This window comes from Mastigoproctus giganteus, chromosome 3 (assembly GCF_048544385.1).
Source record: "Mastigoproctus giganteus isolate SK-2022 chromosome 3, ASM4854438v1, whole genome shotgun sequence".
In the NCBI taxonomy this organism is placed as follows: Eukaryota; Metazoa; Arthropoda; class Arachnida; order Uropygi; family Thelyphonidae; genus Mastigoproctus; species Mastigoproctus giganteus.
The window spans coordinates 256,723,352-256,748,765 of NC_143577.1; the positions used below are offsets into that span (position 1 = coordinate 256,723,352).

Here is a 25,414-nt window from a genome sequence, read left to right on the forward strand (position 1 = left end):
ACAATCCCTCCCATCCAATTATCATCCTATTGCAATTACTTCTGCTCTTTCTAAAGTAATGGAGAAATCAATTAACCGCCAGCTCTTAAACTACCTAGAAACCTTTCGTCTGATCAACAATCGCCAGTATGGATTCCGTCAGTGTTGATCCACTGGTGATATTCTTGCTTAGGTTAACCATTTGTGGACAAATTCAATGGAAAAGTTCGGGGAAACACAAGCAGTTGCCCTTGACATCTCAAAGGCTTTCGATTGTGTTTGGCATAAAGGTCTCCTAAACAAGCTTGCATCTTATGGTTTGCCAACTGTTTTTTGCAATTGGTTATCCAGTTTTCTCTGTGATCGCTCACTGAGGGTGATGATAGGTGGCTCTCTGTTTTCTAACTTTTCCACTAATGCTGGTGTCCCGCCAAGGTTCAGTTTTTTCCCCCACTTGTTTCCTCTTGTATATTAATGAACTTCTTCCATTGACTGGAAATCCTATCCATAGTTTTGCCGATGGTAGCACGTTGCATTCCACTTTCCAATTTGAAAAACCTTGCCTTGCTCAATTAGCTTCAACTTCTCGAATATCCACTACCAATTCCTTAAATGCCGATCTCCAGTGGGGGAAAGAAAACTTAGTTGATTTCAATCCTTCTAAAATTTAGTCTTGTCTTATGTCTTGCAAAAAGGATTCTTCTGCTCCTATGCTTATCTTTGGTGACACTCCGATTTCTAGGCAAAATGATATATCTCTTTTGGAGATTACCCTGACTTCTAATCTCTCTTGGCACAAGCACATTACAAATATTGCTTCCTCTGCATCTAAAAAACTTGGTTTTGTCTTTCGCGCTCGGCATAACTTTTCTTCCAAACAGCTGTTTGGAAGAAAAGTTATGCCGATTTTTTCACTCTGTCAAATCGCAAATCTGCCCTACCATGGAATATTGTTCCCAAATCTGCCTATAGCACACTCCTGCTCTCATTTTTGCCTTCCCAATACTTATGTCACACCAAACTGACCCAAATCTGGGGTGGTGCCCCCAAAACCTCTCTCAGACTTCTAGATTTCATTTAGAAGAGGACAGTTAGGTTAATTAATGACTTCTCTCTAACAGAGTCTCTCCACTCTCTGTCTCATAGATGTACTGTTTCTGCTGCATGCCTTTTCTACAGATACTTCCTTGGGCACTGTTCTTCTGAATTGGATTCTATAATTTCGCTGTCTCTTTCAAAGACAATCCGAACATGTGCAGCCACCAGCCAACATCCATTTCCTGTCCAAATTCAAACTCACAGAACCAACTTTTCATCTTCCTTGTTTATTCATTCAACTGCCGTTTTCTTGAACAACCTTCCTTCATACGTATTTCCTGAAAATTATAGTCTACAGAAGTTCAAGTCTATTTTCAATTATCTTCTTTCATCCTTTCAACCTCCTACCCAAGCATGGTATTAAGTACTATAGGTTCTAATAGCTCTCCTGTTTGGAGTTTTCATATAAAAAAAAAAAAAAGGTTACCCATTTAAATTTAAATGGATTTATTTTGGTTCCTTGAACTTTGAATTAGCAAAGTTTTACTATGAATATTTATGTATTTTAAAATAATTGTCATATTTTTAATCTTTACTAGACCTACCTTTAGAAACCAAAAGCTCTTTAACATGTTCATTGCATGTGATGCATGTAGATTGTCAAAACGCACCCAAATACTATGCTTCCATAATGCATATGGGCAGATCCTGTTACAGCAGCATACTGTTATTAACAGCCCTGCCAACCTTTGTATTATCTGCAAACTCTGACATTAAGCTTGATCTACTTTTATCAATATCATTGATAAAAGAACAAAACAACAATGGGCCCAACACTGAGCCCTGGGGATCACTACTAATAACATTAGTCCATGAAGAGCAATGTTCATTGATAACAACCTCTATCTTCTCTAACTCAACCATCCTTTTATCCATTTTAGGAACTTGTCCTTAATGCCATACTGCTCCAATTTGTACAGTGGTCTTCCATGTGCAACAGTGTCAAAAGCTTTCCTGAATCCAAGTATCAAAATTATTTTTATGATATCAAAATTATTTTTTGCATCCAGTTCCTTTGTGACCACGTCATAGTATCCAATAAAATTAGTCAGACAAGACTTCACCTTAACAAATCCATGCTGTGTCTGAATTATTTCTGCCGTCTTGTCTCTATTATCCTGCAATGCTTCTTTAACCAGTGACTCCATTATTTTCCCTGAAACTGAAGTCAAACTAACATGTGTGTAATTACTCATGTTACTCTTTGATCCCCCTTTGTGAATTGGAGATACATTTGCACATCTCCAGTCCATGAAGACTGCCCAAGGAATGCTCTTATAATTATGTCTAAGTGTGTGCTTTCTTCCTTTGCCGCCTCCTTTAATATAACTGGATAGATCCCATCCACCCCAGGTGCCTTTCTTATGTTTAATTTCAATAATTTCTCCTCCACTTTGCTCTCAGTTATTACAAAATCATTTAACTCTCTTCTCTTCTCTTCCTTGATGAACTCCTCATGTGTGAATGTGGATGCAAAATACTCTTTTAGTTTGGCAGTTATCTCAGAATGATCATCTATAATAAACCCATTGATATCAAGTGGACCAATTTGATTCATCCCCTTCCTTTTAGAGTTAATATAAGTAAAGAAGTAAGCTTTGCTGTTTTTTTTGCATCCTTTTGCCAAAGATGTCCCATAATGTGCCTTCGCTTGCCTAACCTCCTTTGTGACTTGATTACAGACTAACTTATATCTACCACAGATTTCTGTGTCGCCTGATAATTTATATGCATCCCAAGCATTTTTCTTCTCTGACACAAGTCTCATTAGTTCATCTGACATTCATTTGGGCCTAAACCCTGAACAGTGTTTCTTAGTTGGAACAACAAGCCTAGTAGCTTCCAAAGTTACTTCCTTGAATGCTTCCCATTTAGAATTTGCTGTTGGTAACATCATCAGTTGGTCACACTGTATAGAATTTAAAAAATCTCTGAGACCACTGTACTCAGCTTTATGAAAGTAAAAACCCTTCCCTTTACCTTACCTTATTAAAGGTAATGATATCATTATGTAAATCCCACATCAGTACACCATGAGCATTGCCATCTAGTGGTTCCTCTATCTGCAAATTACTCTCTCTGGTTGCCTCTCGAACATGCTGCTGCAGAAAATAATCATCCAATAAATCCACAAAAGTCTTGCTAGCGTGTGAGTGACCAACCCACAAGTTCCAGTAAATATCTGGAAAGTTAAAATCCCCCATTATAATACAGTCTGATTTACTGGCCTACTCTATTTCTCTGTACAATTGTTCGTCATATTCATTAGAGTCATTAGGCCTATAGCACACTCCTGCTCTCATTTTTGCCTTCCCAATGCTTATGTCACACCAAACTGACCCAATATTGTACTGTTCACCTATGTCAACTAGATGCACTTTCTTAGATTCTGTGTTTCTTAATTAAGAAACACAAACTCCCCAAATTCCAATTCTGCATTCCTTATATCTGTGTGACACCACGTCTCTGATGTCCCAACAATATCTGCCTTTGATGTCTTGACCAGCACTTCAAATTCATCAAATTTATTTACTATACTCCTAGCATTGATGTACATGCAAGTATACATACACCTGTTCTTACTCTTAGTTACTCTAACACAGTCCATTACTTGTTTTGTGACTCCCAGCAGTTCCTGAAATTCTCATCAATTGGCTTTCCGGTCTGCTGCTCATTGCAATAGAAGTAGTGCAAGAATCACTTCCACCTCTGCCTGCGGCTACTATTGATTGATTAGGTCATGAATACCCCCAATCTAGCAGTTTTCTGACCCACCTAACACTGCCTCGATAGCATCAGCAAGTATTCTTTCACCCTTTCTATTTAAGTGTATCCCATCCCTGTGGAAGCAGTCTCTCCTGTTATAACAAGCACAGACCACACTGAGATTGCGATTGCGTTTTAAGGGAATTGGCCAACTGTGAAGAGACATATATTTGTAGTTAATATTTTATTCTAAATTTGAAATTAAGTACTGTATTTGGTAAAATAAACTTAATGAATGTGAACCTAGGATCTTTGATAAGAATTGTTCAAGTAGAGAAAGAATAGAATTGATAGAAACTGACTCAAATGCAGCAGGTATACCTATGACAATGACATTGAGGTTTACCCAGCCACATCATTGTAGACCTTTTTCTTATTTAAAAAGTCTTGAAGAGGATTCCAGTTTATGACATTAACCAAAATTACACAAATAAAATTTTTAATCACAGAATTGCATGATCAAGTAATCACTTTTATCACTGTTCATCTGTTTCACTGGTGTGTGGAATGATTGTGGATCTCAGCAAAGCTATTGTAAGCAGTTTATCAACAAATAATGTGATGCGTTTTGGAGACTGGATAAATAAGTTTTATGCATTGCTGTTATTTCTTGGTACACATGATTGTGGGCATTTTTTTCACAAAAAAACCTGAAGGACGTGATATAAATCTACAGTAATTTTAAGTAAAATGATGTACAATAACTTTCCTTCATTTCTTGCTTTCCTTGATGTATTGTTTAAAAACATTGTCTCACAGAAAAATGTTGAAATGGGTAAGTTTTGCTTTATCCTAGTTTATTCATTAATATTTATTATTCATGAGTCTCCAGATGAGAATTTGCATTCAGTCCACCCTACAGTGATATTGTGAGTGTAACTCTTGAACAACATAACTTGGATAAATCATTAAGCAGGACTTCCCTATATCTTTTTACAAAGATTATATTTTCCAAACCTAATTTCAGATTGTGTACAATTATCTTTCCATTTTACTTTTCCCATTATTCATTATTTTTTAATAGTGCAGAACTTTATAAATCCAGTAATAGTAGGATTTCACCCATTTTTTTAAAAATTTAATACTGTATGCTGCCACTAGTAGTGCAGTGGAGTAGCATCAGTGCAGCATTATCACTTCATAGTTATTGAAGACCTCTTATTTTATGATGTGTTCATGAGTATCACATTGAATGCTTTAAATTAAAATAGAAAAAAATCACTGTTGAAGTGGTAATTGATTAATACAGTTACTATAAATATTACAATTGATCACAATCAAACAGATTAGTTCATGGTAAATCACCAAAGTCGGATTGCCGTCATTTTTTTATGTCTCATATTGTGCAGGGCAACTAGAAAAGCATTCACAATATGAGATATAACAAAAGTCTTTACTGTTGCACACAATCTGGCATCTCTCATATTACGGAGTTATACTTCATAACTAGGTTGTTACTTATTGTATCACCAGGGAACCTATCCGCCCACCGATGAGATACCAAGAAGCCTTGAAACTGTGCCGTCTGTGTGGTGGTATCTGTCAAGAATAAATAACATTAGTCTTCTCCACTGGTGAGGTCTTGCTTGTTCAAGGTAGTGCAGTATCAGGATAACCTGTTTTAAAGGCATTCATAATATGAGATATAACAAAAACAATGCCATTTCAGCTACTTCAGTGATTTACTGCGAACTATAATGATGCTATGCACTAACTTGTTCAATTAGTGAATTTTCCATAGTCTGAGGCTTTCGGCTCTAAAACCTTTTTTAAATGTTTACAATTAATCACATTAACTCTGCAGTGGGGGCACTCCTGATTTTAATAAACATGGTAACACTGGACCTGAAAGGTGCACCAGTTTCTTTTTTATATCTGAAAATTTTTTTTTGATTTTTCATAATGAATTGCAGTACTTTTTAGATGCATTTGCATTTTTAATTTTTTTTAATGAAAATTTCAAAATATGTGTTTTGTTTTTTTTTTTACACTTATTTTCATCATAAAACTATTGTTGATTCTATTGGGAGAGTGAATATACATTATAAACAACATATAAACATATTAGTCACCTCTATTTTCAAGTTCATAAAACCATTAACTGCAAAAAATTTCAAACTGATGCATGTACACAACTATGTTTTGTCAATTAAATAAATTAACTATATAATATCGGTGTAGATACACCATAGTTTACCCATAAATCTGAATTATGTATGTAGTGAAAAAGGCATCGTTTTAATTGTATCTCATATTGTGGATGCCTTCACAATGAGATAGCTGGTATTGCACTACTTCAAATAAATAACGATTCTCTAGTAGAGAAGACTACTGTTGTTTATTTTCAGTGGATACCACCACCCAGACAATCGTTTCGAAGCTAGTTGGCTTCATCAGTGAGTGGCCAGGTACCCTGGTAATGCAATATGCCATCACAGTTGCAAAGTTATTTCCACAATATGAGAGATGCCAAATGGTGTATAAATAATAATGTATTAGAAGACGAAATGCACAAGGCATAATTTCTTATGGTTTAGGTAATTAACTGTATCTATACCATATTATATAGTTAATTACCTAAACCCATAAGAAATTATGCCTTGTGCATTTCATCTTCTAATACATTAATAAATAATAATAATTGTTATTAAAGCTTAAATAATAATGAAATATATCCATAGCATCAACCATCTAGTAGGAAACATATTTGTTTGCATTATGCCAAAACTGAAAAATAGCAGTAGAAATAGTGAAATATTCTCACACACAAATAGCTTTGTATGTTAGATTGCTTTACTTAATTCTGCATAAACAGTCATCACTTCTAAAACTGTGTGTATATTTAGGAAAGTAGATAGAGGAAGAGCCATTGATCTTGACCTGGTAATTAATATGCAGTAGATATTTTTCAAGTGAACATGTTAGATCCCCCTTCCTCCCTGCCACCACTTATAGATTAATAGTAATTAATACAATTATGTAAATATGACCTCAAAGAAATTTTTTTCCAAAGCAGTATGTTTCCCATTGTCAAACAAACTCACGCTGTGGTATGATTTGATGGCTCATTCACAGTCTCCTTTGTGATGTCTTGCTGATTGTCTTATCACAACAGACAGCTGCTATTTTTATTCAAACTGCATCATTTAAACTTTTAAGTGAAACAGAATGTGATGCTGAGAAACCTTTCCCACAGCTGCTGCCTTCACATTCACAGGAAAGTCTTTGCTATTGCTTTGTAATACAGGGAAAGGGGAAAAAAAAAAAAACTTGCTTTCCAAAATTATAAATTATATGATGCACAATTGAATTATATCAACAAGTCTTGAGAATATGTATTTATATGGGGTTATTTTATTTAAATATAACAATTTCTAAAAAGTAATTTAAAATTTTTTTAAGCTTTTTTCTGAATATGTGTCATAACATAGTGAGAACTTAAGGTTTATCATAACTTTTCAGCACATGTACATATCACTTGCAGAAGTTCAGATCAAAAAGGAGGATGAGATATCAAAGCATCCGTTATCAAAGGTACTGATTCTCTTTTTTTTCCCCATTCTTTTCTTAAAGATATTTTTACTGTGGTACTTATTCAAATGTGTGGTTAAAACTGAATTTGGTACTTAACAGTTGACAGCTTTTAACTTTTAAAAGAAAGTTAAATGCTGTCAACTGGAATATTGTGCATAGTTGCCAACTTTTACAGTTTTTCTATGTAATTTATGAGAGGGTTGGTTCCTGTATTTCAGTAAAGTTTCACAACTACATATTTGTGTTACATTTTACCAATTCCACTTTCATTGGAAATTGGAAATTTCGTTACCACTTACAATAAATAAACAAATCCATAGAATTTATTCTTTATCAACAGTGAAGTGTTTTGAATGAAATTTAAAACATTACTAGTGAAAACTTAATATGAATGGAACTGGAAGAAATGTTGCTCTAAAGGTTTGCAATTTCTAGTTAGGATTGGTATTAGTAGTGTCAGAACGTTTCATGGAAACAAGCTGATAGGTATCAGCCAAAATAAAAAAATATACCCACTTCATATGTCCATCATTTCTAATAATTTGTTTTTCCAGCACCGAAATTTAAAAAATTTAAGTTTTTCTTGGAGAAAGTATCTTTTTTGTGCCCCTGACTAATTTTGTTGCTCTTCTGTGAACCCATTCCAGCATATCCATATCCTTCTTAAAATGAGGCTTCCAGGCTTGTATGTGCAGTAGTCAAGGTGTAGTCTAACCATTACCTTATACAACATGATAAGCACCTCTGTCCCTGCTGGCATAATTCCTATACATCTTTGACAGAATTCCATGAGCTGTTCTAGCAGCCTGAATTCACTGCTCAGAGAGCTTTACATCAGATTGGAATTACTCTAGGTCTTCTTCATTCTTCACCACCTTACAGTTGGCATTACTTAACGGGTATGTTACTTTGGGACCATCCAAATGTTGTTCCTTGCATTTATCAGTTTTACCCAAGTCCATCAGCCTAATTTATCCAGGCCTTGTTGGAGTATTGTACCCTGTCATTAACTACCTTTCTAGTCTTTGTATCATTAGCAGTCCTTGAAGCTGTCACAGACATTCTGACATGTATGACAAGCCTGGCTATCTACCTGGGAGTCTAAAACGCTTGTGGGACTGATGTTTAGTTGGCAATTGAGTCGATTGGACTGAATTTCAGTGAAGCCCGGTCGTTCTGTGACAGCCATATCCTCTTCTTACACTCATTGGTGGGACTGTTAGTAATCTTAGGAATAATCCCTGTTTTCAAGTTCTAGAGTACAGCACCTAGTATACTGGAGGTGATCACCCAGGTGTGAACCAATGTAAGCACAGGTTGAGGTCCAGTATCCACACCATACAGATGAATGCCACCTCTCTGTCTTATCAGGCAATACCACCACTTTGCTTATTAGCAGCTTGAAGTGGTGAAACCCATGTTTAGCCTACAGAAAATAACTGTCTTTTGAGTTTATATTGGGCATCATGGCAAGATCCATCTTCCTTATATTTCAAGCCTACAAATCTAAAACAATGTTCACAGACTAACTGCTAGATAGTCCACTGGACCAAATGTAACTGTCTAGGAGGCATCTGGATTAGCTAGTGTATAATCTTACTGCCTCCACTCTGCCAGATAGTGAATAGAGGGAGCCCGTGTAGTGTGTATGTAAGGGCACTGTCGAGGCTATTTTATGTCAAGGAGCTGGGTATATTCTTTCCATATGTACACAATATCCAAAAATTTCATTCTTCATACATGTCCTCTTCACCTTTTCTTGCTACTGAATACATCGTGTATTGTCAAACTAATAGAACAAACTTATCTGTAAAAAGATTTAAACTTCCCAATTGCTTCTTCATTCATTTCACAAATATATGTGGTCTTGGTTCCATTCTGAATGATATCCATTTCCGCTTACAGTCTGCTACCTACTTTTTCCTGACAGGATCCCAGTTATCAGTTGATTCCACCACTGCTCATCTTCTTTGTCCTAATTAATCATTGTATGATTTCACTTAAAAAGTGGTACTTGTGCATGCATCTGCTCTGATATAACCAGTCAGATACTTAGTAATTTGGAATCTTCTCTAGCTTAAAATCTCTCTGCTTCAGTCTATAAAATTTATTTGTTGCCTCTATCATTCTCCCAACTCCACTAACCACTTTAAACTCTTTGACTTCCTTTCATTGAAACTTGACTTTATCCAGTCCAATTTTCATAACAGTGAGGTAATTTTCCTTGGTTATTTTAAATATTCACAATTCCAGGTAGTTTCTATTTTCTAGTCACACAAACCCAGCTGGTCGAGATGCTGAGGCTTTGCAAATATTAATGACCTTGCACAGATTGTTTACGTACCTACCAGAATACCAGACAATCCTAACCATACAGCCAACATTTCAAAGGCTGTTGATCATGTTTGGCATAAAGGTCTTCTAAATAAGCTTCTGTCTTATGGTTTGCCTACTGTTTTTTGTAATTGGGTATGCAGTTTTCTGTCTGACTGCTTACTGTGGGTGATATTGGATGGCTCTCTCTTTTCTAACTTTTTCACTAATGCTGGTGTTCTCCAAGGTTCAGTTCTTTCTCCCACTCTTTTCCTCCCACTCTTTCCAGTGACTGGAAATCCTCTTCATAGTTTTGCTGATGACAGCATATTGCATTCCACGTTCCAGTGCGAGAAACCTTGCCCTGCACAAACAGCTTTAACTTCTCAAATATCCACTACCAATTCCTTTAATACTGAGCTCCAACTAATTCTCCAGTGGGACAAAGATAATAGTTAATTTTGATCCTTCTAAAACATCCTGTCTTATATCTCACAAAAAGGCTGCTTCTGCTCTTATGATTATCTTCAACAACACTCAGATTTCCAGATGAGATCACATATCTCTATTAGGGATTACCATGACATTTAATCTCTCTTGTTATAAGCACATCACAAATATTGCTTCCTCTGCATCTAAAAAACTAGGTTTTCTCTTTTGTTCTCATCATTATTTATCTTCTACATAGCTAGTTACTCTACAGATCTCAAATTCAACCTACCTTGGAATATTGTTCCCACATCTGGGGCAGTACCCTCATAACCTCTTGTGGTTCTTGACTCCCATTCAAAAGGAGGGCAGTTTGGTTAATTAATGATCCATCTTTTACAAAGTTTCTCCACTCTCTGTCTCGCAGACATTCTGTTTCTGTTATATGCCCTTTGCATAGATACCATGATCACTGATCTGAATTGGCTTCTATTATTCCCTCTTCCCTCACTCTCTCTTTCAGACTGTCCAAACACGTACCACAACCAGTCAGCATCCTTTTACTGTTCAACTTCAAACTCATAGAATTAACTTTTCTTCTGCATTTATTCCTTCAACTTCAATTTTCTGGAACAATCTCCCTTTGTACATATTTTCCGAAAATTAGAACTTCTACAGAAATTCAAGACTGATATCAACAGGTATCAACCCTTGCATGGTACTAAGTACTATAGGTTCTAATATCTTTTGTATTTGGGGTGTTCATTAAAAAAAAAAAAAGCAAACTTAGACATTAGGCATCAGTATCATTTATAAATATTAAAAACAGTAGGATAGACTCTGCTAATTTCATTATTCCGTAAAGAGTAGTAAAAAAAAAGGTAAATTGCAGCCATTATCAATCTACTCCAGGATGGAAACCTCAACAACTTGGATTGAGGGAAATGGACCATAATCTGCCACACTGGTTCAGTGCAGGTTGGCAGATGGACTGTATTTAGCAGTCAGGGACTTGAACCCCGGTCTACTCAAAGAGCACGTGCTATTGCACTCCCTTTCCTGACCACTTGGCTATGAAGGCTTTAGTACCCATTAATAACCATTTTCTGTCTTGGTGCCTCTGTAGCCAGGTGGGCTGGAGCAGCAGTGCGTAGCACACATTTCTTGATTAGACCGGGGTTCAAGCCCATGACCACCAAATACGGAGGATGCGGTAGGTCAGGGAATGACCACCAGATATCCCCAGCCCGGATAAAGGGTGAGGGTTGGCGTCAGGAAGGGCATCCGGCTGTAAAAAAAATTTCATGCCAAAACAGTAAAAATGCTGACCTCATATATATAATGGGGAAAAAGGCGAGGACAAAAAAATAAAAAATAAAATAAAATAAAAAAATAACCATTTTCTGTCTTCTGCTACTCAACTTTTCCTTTATTAATGGCAGTAATACCCTAATACCATGCTGCACCAATTTTTATAGCAGTTCAGGTGGAATAGTATTAAAATCCTTGAACTACCAATTAAAGCTTCAAATTTCTTGGTGAAATCATATACTTTGAATTAAGTATATGATTTCAAAATTATTTTGCTTCATTTTCCTTGGTGACAGCCTCATGGAGCTTAATAGATGGGTCGGAAAAAGAGGTCCATACAGTGATTGCCTTATAGTTGATATGATCTTGCATTGCCTCTTTAATAACTGCTATCTTAATTTCCCTGGCACAAAAGTCAAATTTACAGAACTGCAGTTATCTACTTCACCCTTTGAAACCACAATTGTGAAAGGAAACAGATTTTGCACATCTACATTCTGTAGGACCTTCCCTAAATTCGTGAATGCTCTCATAATTGTTGCTAAAGGTTTGCATATATCTTTTGCTGCTTCCTTTAATATAACTAGATATTCAGTTGGTCAGCTTAAGGTTCAGTTGTTCAGCTTCAGTTCCTTATTTCCTTTTACTTAAAAAATTTCTCTCGCACTCACTCACTCACTCACTCACTCACTCACTCACTCACTCACTCACTCACTCACACTCACTCACTCACTTTCCTCTCATTTATCACAAAATCATTTAGCTTCAAGTAAAAATTAGATTATCCTTCTGATAATTCCATCCCTAAAATTTTCTTTATGTGTGAATGTAGATGCATAATATTTATTCAGTTTATCAGCAGCCTGATCATCAGTAGTTATGCCATCATATCCAATGAACCAATGTGGTTCATCCCTTTTCTTCTACAGTTAGCATAAGCAAAGAATTCTTTGCAACTTTTTTTCTATTCTTAGCCAAAGACTCCTTGTATCTTTAGCATAGCCTTAGCATACCTAACCCTCTTAGTGATTTAGTTTCAGAAAAGTTCTACTTACTAAGCTTCTATGTTCCTCAATAATTTATAATAATTTCACATATTTTTCTTCTTTGCCAGTTTTATCAGTTCATTTGACATTCATGTAGATCTAAACCTTGAATACCATCTCTTATTCGTTATATAAAGCTTTATAACTTCTACAGTTACTTCCCTGAACATACAGTGAACATGGGTTGGGCCCACTGAATCGAATTTATAAACTGAAAATTTCTAAAACCATTGTAGTCACCTTTTGAAAGTGGAACCCTTATCTTCCCCCTTGAAAATATTTATATCTTTATATAAATACCACCATAATGCACTGATCATTGCCACCTACTCTCTCTTTTACCTGAAAATTCATATTGCTTGAAGAGTCCCTGCAGATGAGATTAATGGTATTGCTTTCTCTTGTTGCCTCTCTAGCATGCTGATATATAATACTGTTGTACAGAAGAACATTTTCCAGTAAATCCAGAAATTTTTTTCTGTGTGAGTGACCAATCCACAAGTTACAGTCAATAACTGGAAAGTTAATATCCTCCATGATAAGACCTGATTTACTGGCCCATTCTATTTGTCTGTATAGTTGTATTAGCATTAGAATTAGTTAAGGCATATGATGCAAGCTTATAGTGTATTAGCCAAAAAAAAAAAAAAAAAAAAAACCCTTCCCATTTTGCCCATACAGTCACTCCAATTGTATGACTAGTTCAGCCAACTTCCACAACAACAGATAGAAGTCTGTTCCAGCAATCAACTACCTGCTGACTGAAGGCAAACTTCCGCACATCAATTCTACAACTGTCTTTCCTCAATTTGAATCTATGCCCCCTCAGGTTCTTAATCTCAGCAAGTAGAAGTATCCCATCAGCATTGAGGCTGCTCAAACCATTGAAGGCCTTGTACACCTCAATCAGATCACCTCGCAGGTGCCTAGTCTCCAGATGCTGCAACTTACAGAATTTAAGTCTCTTTGTTCCTCTCACCAGTCTTGTTGCCCTTCTCTGTACTAGTTCTAGCAACTGTACATCCTTCCTAAAATGAGACCTCCACACCTGTATTCATTAGGGTGTGGCCTACCATTGCCTTATACAAAGGTGTAATCACTACTCATATGCAGCACTTTGCATTTGTCAATATTAAACTTTAGTTGCCACTTCTCAGCCCATCTACCTAACTTTTCTAGATTCTGTTGCAGTAACATTCTTTCTTTAGTATCATTAACAACCCTGCCAACCTTTGTATCATCTACAAACTTGAACATTAAGCCTGATATACCTTCACTGATATCATTAATAAATACACAAAACAACAGTGGGCCCAGCAGTAAACCCTGGGGGACACACACCACTAATAACATAAGTCCACATAGAGCAGTGTCCATTTATTACCACTCTCTGCCATCTCCCACTCAACCATCCCTTTATCCATTGCAGCAACTTATCCTAAATGCCATACTGCTCCAATTTGTACAGGAGTCTTCCATGTGCAACAGCATCAAAAGCTTTCCTGAAATCCAAGTATATGAAATCAAATTTATTTTTTGCCTCCAGTTCCTTTGTGACCACATCGTAGTATTCAATCAAATTGGCCAGACAAAGCTTTCCCTAACAAACCCATGCTATGTTTGGACTATTACTGCAGTCTTGTCTAGGTAATCCTGCATCACTTCTTTAAGCAGCGACTCCATTATTTTCCACAGAACAGAAGTTAAACTAACAGGCCTATATTTATTTGCTTCACCCTTTGTGAATTGGGGATTCATTTGCGCATCTCCAGTCCATGGGGACCTCCCCTGAATCTAAGGATGCTCTCATAATTATGGCTAAGAGTTCTCTCGCTGCCTCCTTCAATATAACTGGATAGATTCCACCTGCCCCAGATGCCTTTTTTATGTTTAACTTCAAAAATTTTTCTCCTCCGTTTGCTCTCCATTATTGCAAAATCAATTAGTTCCTGTTAGAGTTTAGTAAACTTCTGTTCTCCTCTTCCTTACAGAATTCCTGATGTGTGAATGTAGATGCAAAATACTCATTCAGTTTGTTACCTATCTGAGCAAAATCATCAACAGTCGAACCACCAACATCAAATGGACCAATCTGATTGATCCCCTTCCTTCTAGAGTTGACAAAAGTAAAGAAGTCTTTGTTGTTTTTCTTTGCATCCTTTGCCAAAGATTTCTCGTTATCAGCCTTTGCTTGCCTAACCTCGTTTGTGACTTGATTACAGACTAGCTTATATCTCCCATAGGCTTCTGTGTCACCTGATAATTTATGTGCATCCCACCCATTTTTCTTCTCTGCCACAAGCCTCATTAGTTTATCTGACATCCATTTAGGCCTAAATTTTGAATAGTATTTCTTAGTTGGTATGAAAAGCCTAATAGCTTCCAAGATTAATTCCCCGAAGCCCTCCCATTTAGAATTCACTGTTTTTAATATCATCAGTTTATCCCAATGTATAGAATTCAAAAACTTCTTGAGACTGCTGTAGTCACCTTTGCGAAAACAAAACCCTTCCCTTTACCCTTGATGGTAGTTACATCTTTAAGTAAATCCCACATCAGTAGACTGTGATCACTGTCACCTAGTGGTTCCTTTATCTGCAAGTTCCTAATGTATGAGTCATCACTGCTAATAATCAGATCAAGAGTATTACCACTTCTGGTTGCCCCTCAAACATGTTGCTGTAGAAAACAATCTTCCAATAAATCCACAAAAGTCTTCCTAGCGTGCGAGTGACCAACCCACAAATTTCAGTCCGTATCTGGAAAGTTAAAATCCCCCAATACAAGATTTTCTGATTTACTGGCCCACTGTATTTCTCTGTACAGGTTTTCATTTTACTCATCAGAGTCATTAGGCCTATAACACAATCCTACTCTCATTTTCCCTTTCCCAGTGTGTTTATGTCACACCAAACTGACTCAGCATTGCACTGTCCACCCATGTCAACTGGATGCACTTCCTTAGATTTTATATTTCTTAACTAACAGCATAACCCCTCCTACCTTCCTATCCTCTCTATCCTTTCTGTGCACATTGTATTCCCTAAATTCCAATTCTGCACTGCTTATATCTGTGTGGGTCATTATCGGGAAAAAAAGCAGATACTGATATCCCAACAGTATCTGCCTTTGATGCTTTGATCAGCACTTCAAATTCATAAAATTTATTTACTATACTTCTATCATAAGGTGTACATGAAACTATACATGCACCTGTTCTTATCCTTAGTTACCCTAACACAGTCCATGTATTTACTTGTTCCATGATGATTCCCAGTAGCTCTTGAAATCCCCAGCAACTTGCTCACTAGGCTGCTGCGCATTACAATAGAAGCAGTGCAAGAATCACTTTCACCTCTGCTTGCAGCTACTGTTAATCTTTTTGAATCCTCCCCCAAGTTAGCAGTTTTCCGATCCACCTAACACTGCCTTGATAGCATCAGCAAACATTTTTGCATCCTTTCTATTTAAGTGTGTCCCATCCATGTAGAAACAGTCTCTCCTGTTAGCAAGCACAGACCACACAGAAAAAAATTCTACTTTTTGAGCCTTGCACAATCTCTCCAGGGCCGAATTGATTGACAGGACTGTCATCATATACTCCACCTAATCGTGTCTGGGCAGAATTGCAGACACTTTTATTAAATTCAACCCTATTTTGCAATTTTTTTTTTCAATATTGACCTGTACTTTTAATTAAATCTGCAGATCTCTTACTGTCAAGGTCATTAGTGCCAGCGTGTACACTGGGCACTAATGACACCTTTTGTGCCCTTAAAAGATGATATCTACTCTACATCATCAACTTTTGCCCCTGGCAGACATAGCCTGGTCCTATTCCACTTATCAAGATGAATTGTTATGCTCATCACAGTAATTAGGCTTATAACACACTCCTACTCTCATTTTTGTTTTTACTGTGCTTATATCACACCAGGCTGACTGAAGATTATTCTTGCAGACCAATTAATTGGTGTATTGACTCAGAATCTACATGCTTAACCAAGAGCATAACTCCTCCCCAGCCCTCCTTGTCATTTTTGTATGTGTTGCACTAACCATATTCAAATTCCTCATCTCTTATGTCTGAGTGGTGCCTTGTTTAGTTCACATTTGATGACTTAATCAGTACTCCATTTTTTTTTTTTTTTTTTTTTGTCAAATTTATTTTCTATACTCCTAGCATTAATATACAAATAAGTGTATATATGCCAGTTTTTTTTTGCTCTTAGTAACCCTAACACATTCCATATATTTGTATTTGCTTGTGCCATGAGGATACTTCCCAGCAGGTTTTGCAATCCCTCACACCTTTCTTTCTGGGCTTCTGCATGTCCCAGTAGAAGTATACAACAACAACAACAGTTGATTTTTATCCCTTATGGCTACCATTAATCTGTCAGTTTGTGTATCCTCTCCCTAAGTTAGCTTATAGTTTATGTTAACTTAGGGAGAGGATTCTCTTCCGACCCACCTAACACTGCCTTGATGTATCAGGAAATAATCTAGCACCTCTTCTATTTAAGTGTATCTCATCCATGTAAAATCAGTCTCTCCTGTGTTAATAAGTGTAAACCATGCTGAGATAAATTCTACCCCATGAGCCTTGTACAATCTCTCTGGGCCAAGCTGATTGCTTGGGACATGCTTGCTTGTCCCATGTGGATATCTCCCAGCAGCTCTCTCGTGTCATGCATGGACCACTTTCAAATTTTGCCCTAACTAACAGCTTTTTCTCAAAATTGCCTCGTATCTGCAAATTAAATCCTCTAATCACCAGTGTGTTAATATTATTTGGACCAACATGTACAACAAGATCATCATTTATGTTCTTATAAGATAATTTTTCTATAGTGTTATTAACTTTTGCACCTGTCAGACATTCACTGCTTTTATTCGCAGCAAAGCAAAGAAAAAACCAATTGGGTAGGGCAGCTATGTGTGTGTCAAGCATGTTATTGCTTCCTTAAAAATTCATTGCTGTTGGGAAGATTATCCACACATATGCCATCCTGTGGATTTATTTATGTTGCTCTGAGTATTCATATTTTAGCCATTGCTGCAGTTGATGACTTAAATGTAATAGTTGAAATATGAATATGTAGAGAGAAATGAATTTTTAAGTACAGTAACCTCCCAATTTACAAACATTTGATCTTATAAACAAGAATCTTTGGCACCTCAGATTTCATGTAGAAACTAAAAAGATCTATCTTATGAACTTTTGTTCTACTTTGCAGCACACATTCTCAAATCCCGCATTGCCATGTTTCAGCATCGAACCTTATCAAAACTTATATCACCTAATCTATCATATTGCAACATAATACAGTAAATTTCTGTTATAGCACTATCCTGCCTTTAGCACTCTTTTCTTCTGGGCCCATGATTAGTCTTGTAAAGTTGGTTGAGGGTTCCTGTTAAAAATGCTTTCCTGTTTATAGTGCTCTTTAAAATGATATAGAAGGAGTTTACTGTATATCAGTGTACTAAACTTTTTTTTTTTTTTTTTTGTTATGATATACTGTATATAGAAACCTATAAAATACAAAAAAATGCAATATATATACAGGTTTTGTACATTATTTGGCCAATATAATACTAACTATACTGTAACAAAATATGGTAGAAAAAAATTTTTTTGACATGCATTGTCCCATTATATTTTACAAATTTGTATTTATGGGAAAACTGCTCCTGATTTATGAACTATATCTTAGAAACACATTATTTTTGTAAATCAGGAAGTCACCGTATGGTACATTATCTGAAATCATTTTGTCCATTCTCATTATGCCTTGCAGTAATGAAAAGTATGACAGTAGTTTCATCTTCATTTGCCTATACACTGGGAATAAAAGAGTGACCTGTACTCTTCAAGATCATTGACACCTTGGACTGCATCACTGTTGCCTCCCTTATTTAATTACTATTTTGTAATTAGTGGTAATATGAGACTAAAACAACAAACTAATATGACTGCCAATATGAGACTAAACCAACAAGATTGATAACCTATAGGCCAAAAAACTTATTTTGGCAGGACTAGCTGGGATGTTAAAAAGTCCCTGAATTAAAAAGTCCCTGCCTTGCTTATTAGGGAAATAGGACACACAGTGCTAAATATGCTACTAGAACCCAAGTACCATCATTATTAGAATCTTAAATGTTAAAGAAGTGAAATTAGAAGAACTAGGTCAATATGATATCAGAATACAGATATCACAGAAAACAAAGGAATGAATACACGAGCTTCAGCTAATTATAAATTAATTAAATTCTGAAAGTAAGGCAGATGTAGAAGAAGCTTTTAGAACTAGTTTGGTGGAAACTTGAATTGGTTATGAACATTATACAGTAGAGTAATGTAAATAGTTTTAAGATGAAATGTAAGCTTGCTCTGCCATTAAAGTTAATCCTTTAAATAAGTGAAATTATGAGAACTAGCTATTAGCATTAATAGTGGCAAATGATGCAAGGAATTGCATTAGTCAAAAAAAAAAAAAAAAAAAAAAAAATACCCATTTCATTTGTTAATCCTTTCTAACAATTTGTCTAATTCTTCTTTAAATTTATTTAAACTACCAACACAAGATGGAAGTTTGTTCCAACGATCACTCTAGCTGAATGCAGATTTTCTCATGTGTGTTCTACAACCATTCTTTTTCAATTTAAATTTATGTCCCTTTATGTGTGTTGCCTGGGCAAGAGTTAGGATACCATCTGCATTATTTTTCCCAGTACATTTAAAACCTTAAACAGCTCAATCAGGTCCCTCCATAACTGCACCAATTTCTAGGTGCTGCACTTTGCAGAACTGAAATATTTTATGGAAAGAGTACCTTTTGTGTCTCTGGCTAATCTTGTTGTTCTTGTCTGCACCTATTCCAACAGATCCACATCTTCCTAAAATGAGGCTTCTAGACCTGTATTCAATACTCAAGATTCAACCTAACCATTGCTGTATACAACAGGACAGTCATCTCCTTGTTTCAGTGGCAAAATTCCTGTATGTCATTGACAGAACCCCATCAGCTGTAAGCAGCTATACAATAATTATAAATTAATAGGAAGATTGCAAGGAAGTTGTGGCAGTATCTTTTATAACTTGTTCACAAGAAAGCTAATTTGGCCAAACAGCATTATCCAGTAGAGTTATGAATGAAAATTTTCAAGTGTATAGAGGCATAGTTAGAGGATGAAACTTGTCTGTGCATATGGTCTGTTTGAAGGCTAAGAAAGATGAAAGGGAAGAGTTATTTAGTATAAACTAATGACAAAGAAGATATCAGTAAGCATTAACATTAGTAAAGGCATTAGTGATGCAAGAAAGCAAGCTCATATAGCGTCAGCCAAAAAAAAAAAAAAAAGCACCCTTCTCATTTCACCCATCCACTCCCTCCAAATGTCTGTCTAGTTCTGCCTTGAATTTGTATTTAAGCTATCAACTTCTACAATGACAGATTGAAATTTGTTCCAGCAATCAACCACACGCTGGCTAAAGCCAAACTTCCACACATCTATCCTACAACTGTCTTTTCTCAATTTGAATTTATGCCCTCTAATATTTCAAGAGATTTCCTAATTTCTCTGGTTGGTAGCATAACTTTCTGGACCTCTGTCTTCATTATCAAAATTTTCATCTTCCTCAGTGCAGGTTTATCTGCCATATTTCTGTTGACTGTATTCTTTATTGAGAGAACACCTGCCATCAGAAGATTTTATTGTTTTCACACACACACACACACACACACACACACACACACACACACACACACACACACACACACACACACACACACACACACACTGAAATTTTGCATAATAAATGCATTACAGGTATGCTTTGTTAATGGCACTATGTTGCTTTTTTTGATATTTTCGACAATACTTGGTTAAATAAATTCAGCTTCACAAAAGCAATTTTTGATTGTTTAGAGATTAAATGAAAAGCACTATCCATCATATACACTGCAGGTAATAAGTTAATTTTTTTTTGATTGGTCATCACCATTTTTATTGCATTGCATGCTTATAAATATTTTAAAAGCTTTTGATTCCTTGATCCAAGGGTTGTAATGTGAACATATTTCAGATGAGCTGGGCTCATCTGAAATACAATGTTCACAAAAGCTTCTGACATCATCCATGCATTTCAGTTGCTTTTATATTTATCTGTTAGGGTTTTTGTCCTTCTGAAGACACATGGATGCCTATTTTTCTAAATTACTAAAGGCTTTTTTTTTTTTTATTTATTGTGCCTCTCATATTGGATATAAGAAATAGTCACTCCTATTTTTTTTTTTATTTTTATTTTTATTTTTTATTTTATTAATAACAAGATACACAACAGGTAACCATTAACAGTGTATCTGAGATCAGATCAATAAACATAATAACAATAATGTGAAATCCTACAGGACGATAAACATTGATATAGATTCAAACAATAAAAGCATATGTACAAACGAGGATTGTATTAAGTTAAGTTACCGGAAAAACAAGTAATAATTAATCCGTTAGAGAATAGAAAAATAATATAACAAATAAAAAGCTACAATAATTAGATGTGAGCTAGTCACTTTGCAGTTTAAGTGAAGAGGCAAACTTGTGGATGGAGTTCATCAGTGATTGGGAGTTGTCAAAGAAGTCAATGCAAGAGTCATTTGCTGATTTGCTGATTCTGTTCAGTGGACTGAACTTCATTAAGTCCGTGTTGGCAGAGTCAAGGCGAAACGGTGTAAGGTTCCTGACTTGTCTACAAGGAGCATTGAAGTTTATTTTACTCAGGATATCAGATGCTTCGTAAATTCCAGTGATTACTTTGGCTAGAAGGGCGATGTCAGCAGTAACACTTCTAGCGTACAGAGGCCTCAGATGAAAGTAATCACACAGCAATTCATAATACACTGAGTGATAGAATAGAGGATTGCGGTACGTAAGGTAACGGATAAAGTTTTTTTGGACTGCTTCAATTTTGTTAGTTAAAGTCTTTGTGTGAGGATTCCAGATGGGTGAACTGAATTCAAGGATTGGCAGAACAATAGTTTTATAAAGGATAACCGCATATCTGTAGTTTTTGAACTTGTATGTGTTCCGTTTGATGAATCCCAGTGTTTTGAATGCTTTGCTGGTGATTTTAAGGACATGGGCATCGAATTTAGCACTGCTGGAAAAGAGAATCCCTAAGTCGTTAACTTGGTCACACCTTTCGATGATCACAGAGTTAATACTATACTCCGTATTCATTAGTTGTGGAGATCTGCAAGATGAGAAAGACATAACTTTGCACTTCGAGGGGTTAGCAGACAAGCCATTCAGAGATAGCCACAGAGAATTTATTGAGAGCACATTGAAGTTGTTGAGAATTGGTAGTCTCCTTCACTGCTGAGTAGATCTTAAGATCATCTGCATAGAGAGCAACTTGAACATTGGAGTGTAGATGAAAGAAGGAAGATCATTTACAAAAACAATGAAGAGAAGAGGACCTAAGGGAGAGCCTTGTGGTACTCCGCTTAGTGGTATAAAACAATCTGAGTTCACTTGATCGATGATAACGCTCAAGGAACGATGCGTAATATAGCTGCGTAGCCATGAGAGCAAAGGGTCACGGATACCATATAGCTTAAGTTTTTCCAGAAGTTGTTCGTGCGGGACTTTATCAAATGCCTTAGATATGTCTGTGTAGACTGCATCAACTTGTAGGTGGTTATCAAGAGCTTCAGAGGTGTATTACCAGAAAGGAAGTAAATTTGTGACTACTGACTTGCCACTGCAGAAACCATGTTGATTCTGATCGATAAAAGGCTTGAAGAATTCGAAGAGATGTTTGTGCACTGCTGTGTCGAAGAGATTAGCCAGGCTGTTTTGCAAGGTTATGGGTCTGTAATCGCATACGTCATTTTTATCACCTTTTTTGAAAATAGGAACTATATTGACCTGCTTAAAGTGCTTAGGATACTTCCCCAGCCTGAGAGACAGGTTGAAGATCCGCAGTATGAGGGGTTTCAATGTAGTATCAGTCCTTTTCCAAAATAAGCCTGGAATGTCATCTGGGCCTCTAGTATAGTCATTTTTCATGCTTTTTAATGCCAAATTTAAATCTTCATCAGTGATAAAGAGATTAATGAGGATATCATCTTTAACAGGTGTGAAGTCAGGAAATGAGGCAGGTCTCAATGTATCATTTGTTTGAATTCTAGAAAAGTGTTTGGCAAACTCTTGAGCAATACTGAATTCGTCAGGTAAGAGAATTCCATCTGCGTTACGGAGTTGTAACTTTCTACTGGTTATATTCTTATGCTTCATGAAATTCCAGAATGGTTTGATATCTCTGTGAGTAAGCAGACTATCCTGAACTGACTCTGTATACATGTTGTAGGAGTTTAATATGAGAGTTTTCACTTCTTTGCAGAGTTGGCTGAATATTTCATAGTATTGACTGTCACCTGTTTGCTTTTACTTGTTTCTGTAGAATTCTTTGGATTTAATTTTACGTATTAGTTCACTATTATACCAGTGCGGGTAGGTAGAGCGTGCGGTAAGATGGGATTGAGGAACAATGTCAGATATAACTGAATGGACACAGTTAATCAGGTTGTTGGTGAGCACATAGATGTCATCCATAGCGTCAGCGAGCTGCTTGTATACGTTTCTTAGAGCTAGTTTGAGCAGAGGCCAGTCAGCCTTTCTGAAATTGAATCGAGGAGTACGGGAGCTGTATTTGAAGTTATGAGAAGTCACTGTGATGTCAAAAGTAATTGATGAATGATCCGAGTGAAATATGGGGTTGTCGGTGTGAACATCTATATGAGTAGAATGTAGAAAGAGTATGTTTTTTCAGCTTTGTATGTTAATTTTTGAATAATAAAGTATAATCAGGCATGCTGTAAAATAAACACCAATTTAATAATAGATATTTACAGTATACCCAGTATAAAATAAAATATAAGTACAAATTCAGTAGCTTTGGGAACACGTGTCCCTTTATCAACTGACAAATTTGAATACATTACAAGCAAAGTGTGGCACGTTACTCATGTGTCATTGTTGTAGCACGGACGTGTGCTGCCTTACGCCAGTGATCATCCATCAATAAAACGGTTGTCTCTAGGATGGGATGTATACGCATGCCTTTCTGGCGATTTAATGCCTTAGGGTTGTTTATTATGTTTAGTGACTCTAGCCATAGGCGGTGGCGAAAGTGTCGCGCGTGGTCCACTATCTCAAAGTCGCGCTTGGGGTCAAGATCGTGGTTGGTAGCCCAAAAATGTTCTGCAAGCGCGGACTGGTCAGTTTCGGCAAGCCGGATTGCTCTGTCGTGTTCCGTGAGGCGATCCTGGAGACGTCTCGATGTCTGACCTACGTAGCAACTGTTACAGGCCCTACAGGTGATACGGTACACTACATTGCTGCGTAAGACAGGTGTGACAGGGGTCTTCACACTGGAGACAAGTGAACGTAGGTTCCTACCTGGTAATTGCACACATTTGATGTTGTAACTTCTCAGGATCTTCGAGATACGTCCTGACACTCCTGGATAGTACGGAATGTAGGCGGATGATATGCCGACTTGCTTCGGAGGTCTTGGGTTGGAAGTAAGTTCTTGTGCCTGTAACAAGCATCTGTTTAGTACATGGGATGGATAACCGCATCTGGTTAGGTCCGCCTTCACACGGGAGATCTCGTTACGTCTAATTGTGTCGGTGCTGGAATGGCTCCAGGCCCTGGAGAACAGGGTGCGGGCAGTGCTATTGAGGTGGCTTGGAGCGTGGCCAGACCCGTAGTTGGTGAATTGACCGCACCACATGGGTTTGCGGTATACTGAGGTCTCTAGATGTGGGCCTACGCGATGCACTAGCACGTCCAGAAACGGGAGCGAACCGTCCACCTCTGATTCTACGGTAAACTTGATGAAATTGGATAGAGAGTTGAGGTGTTCTAGTAGTACCGTTTCAGAACCACGTGGTATTATGGTAAAAATATCGTCGATGTATCTACACCACGTTGTAATAGGTGTAGGTGGGTTCTGGTGTATCTGCTTCTCCAGATCTTCCATGGCGATGTTAGCTACTACGGAACTGACAGGGGCACCCATAGCAGTGCCATGTACTTGTTTGTAGAGTGAGTCTTCAAAGGTGAAGATGCTGCTAGAGAGGCATAGGTTGAGGGCGGTACAGATGTCATCAGTGGATAGTGATGTCCTGGATTGGAGGCTTAAGTCGCTCTCAAGGAGCCTTCTGGCGCAGTGTACGGCCTGTTGGACGGGAATCGAGGTGAATAAAGAAACCACGTCAAATGATGCCATGACAGAGTTATCAGGGATTGAAATGTCCTTAATGATGTTAATGAATTCACTGCTGTTTTTAACGGTGTGAGATGTATTACCTATAAGAGGCGAGAGGAGGCTCGCGATGTGTTTGGACAGTTCATACGTTGGGGCACTGCAGCAAGACACTATAGGTCTGAGAGGAATACCCGGTTTATGGATCTTTGGTAATCCGTAGAATTGCGGTAGTTGGCAGCCAGTAGCACGTAGAAGATGGTGAGTCGCGGTCGGGATCTTCTTATCTTTAAGCCATGCGTGGACAAGTTTATTAACATTTGCTTCCAGACGTTTCAAGACTTTAACGGGAGGATCAGGTAGAGGTTCATATACGTTAGGATCGAGTAATAGGGCCAAGGCTTTCTCTCGGTAGGCTGATCGGTCCAGCACAACAGTCCGGCGCCCTTTATCCGCAGGAAGTACAACGATGGAGTTGTCTTTTCTTATAGATGACAGGGCGGCACGTTGGCGGTGGTTGAGGTTTGAGCACGTTTTTCGAGTGTTGCGGAGGACTGCGGCAGTCTTGAATCGGATCTCGTTGGCAGTTTCTTTGGGAAGGTTGGTAATACTGGCTTCTATACCCATAGCGAGCTGTGTGATGGGAGGTTTCGAT

At 37.1% G+C, this 25,414-nt stretch overlaps 1 protein-coding gene across 5 annotated transcripts in view; it reads left to right on the forward strand.

Annotated features, from left to right (window-relative positions):
* The window catches only part of Strip (striatin interacting protein), a 325,994-nt gene that overhangs the window by 187,478 nt on the left and 113,102 nt on the right, over positions 1–25,414 (forward strand). For 4 of the 5 annotated variants that reach the window (XM_090371052.1, XM_090371055.1, XM_090371051.1 and 1 more), the window contains exon 9: positions 7,306–7,377. The exons of the other annotated variant lie outside the window; for it this stretch is intronic. In XM_090371052.1, the coding sequence (XP_090227178.1) occupies positions 7,306–7,377 (72 nt within the window). The remainder of the gene's footprint in view (positions 1–7,305; positions 7,378–25,414) is intronic. 5 annotated transcript variants of the gene reach the window in all.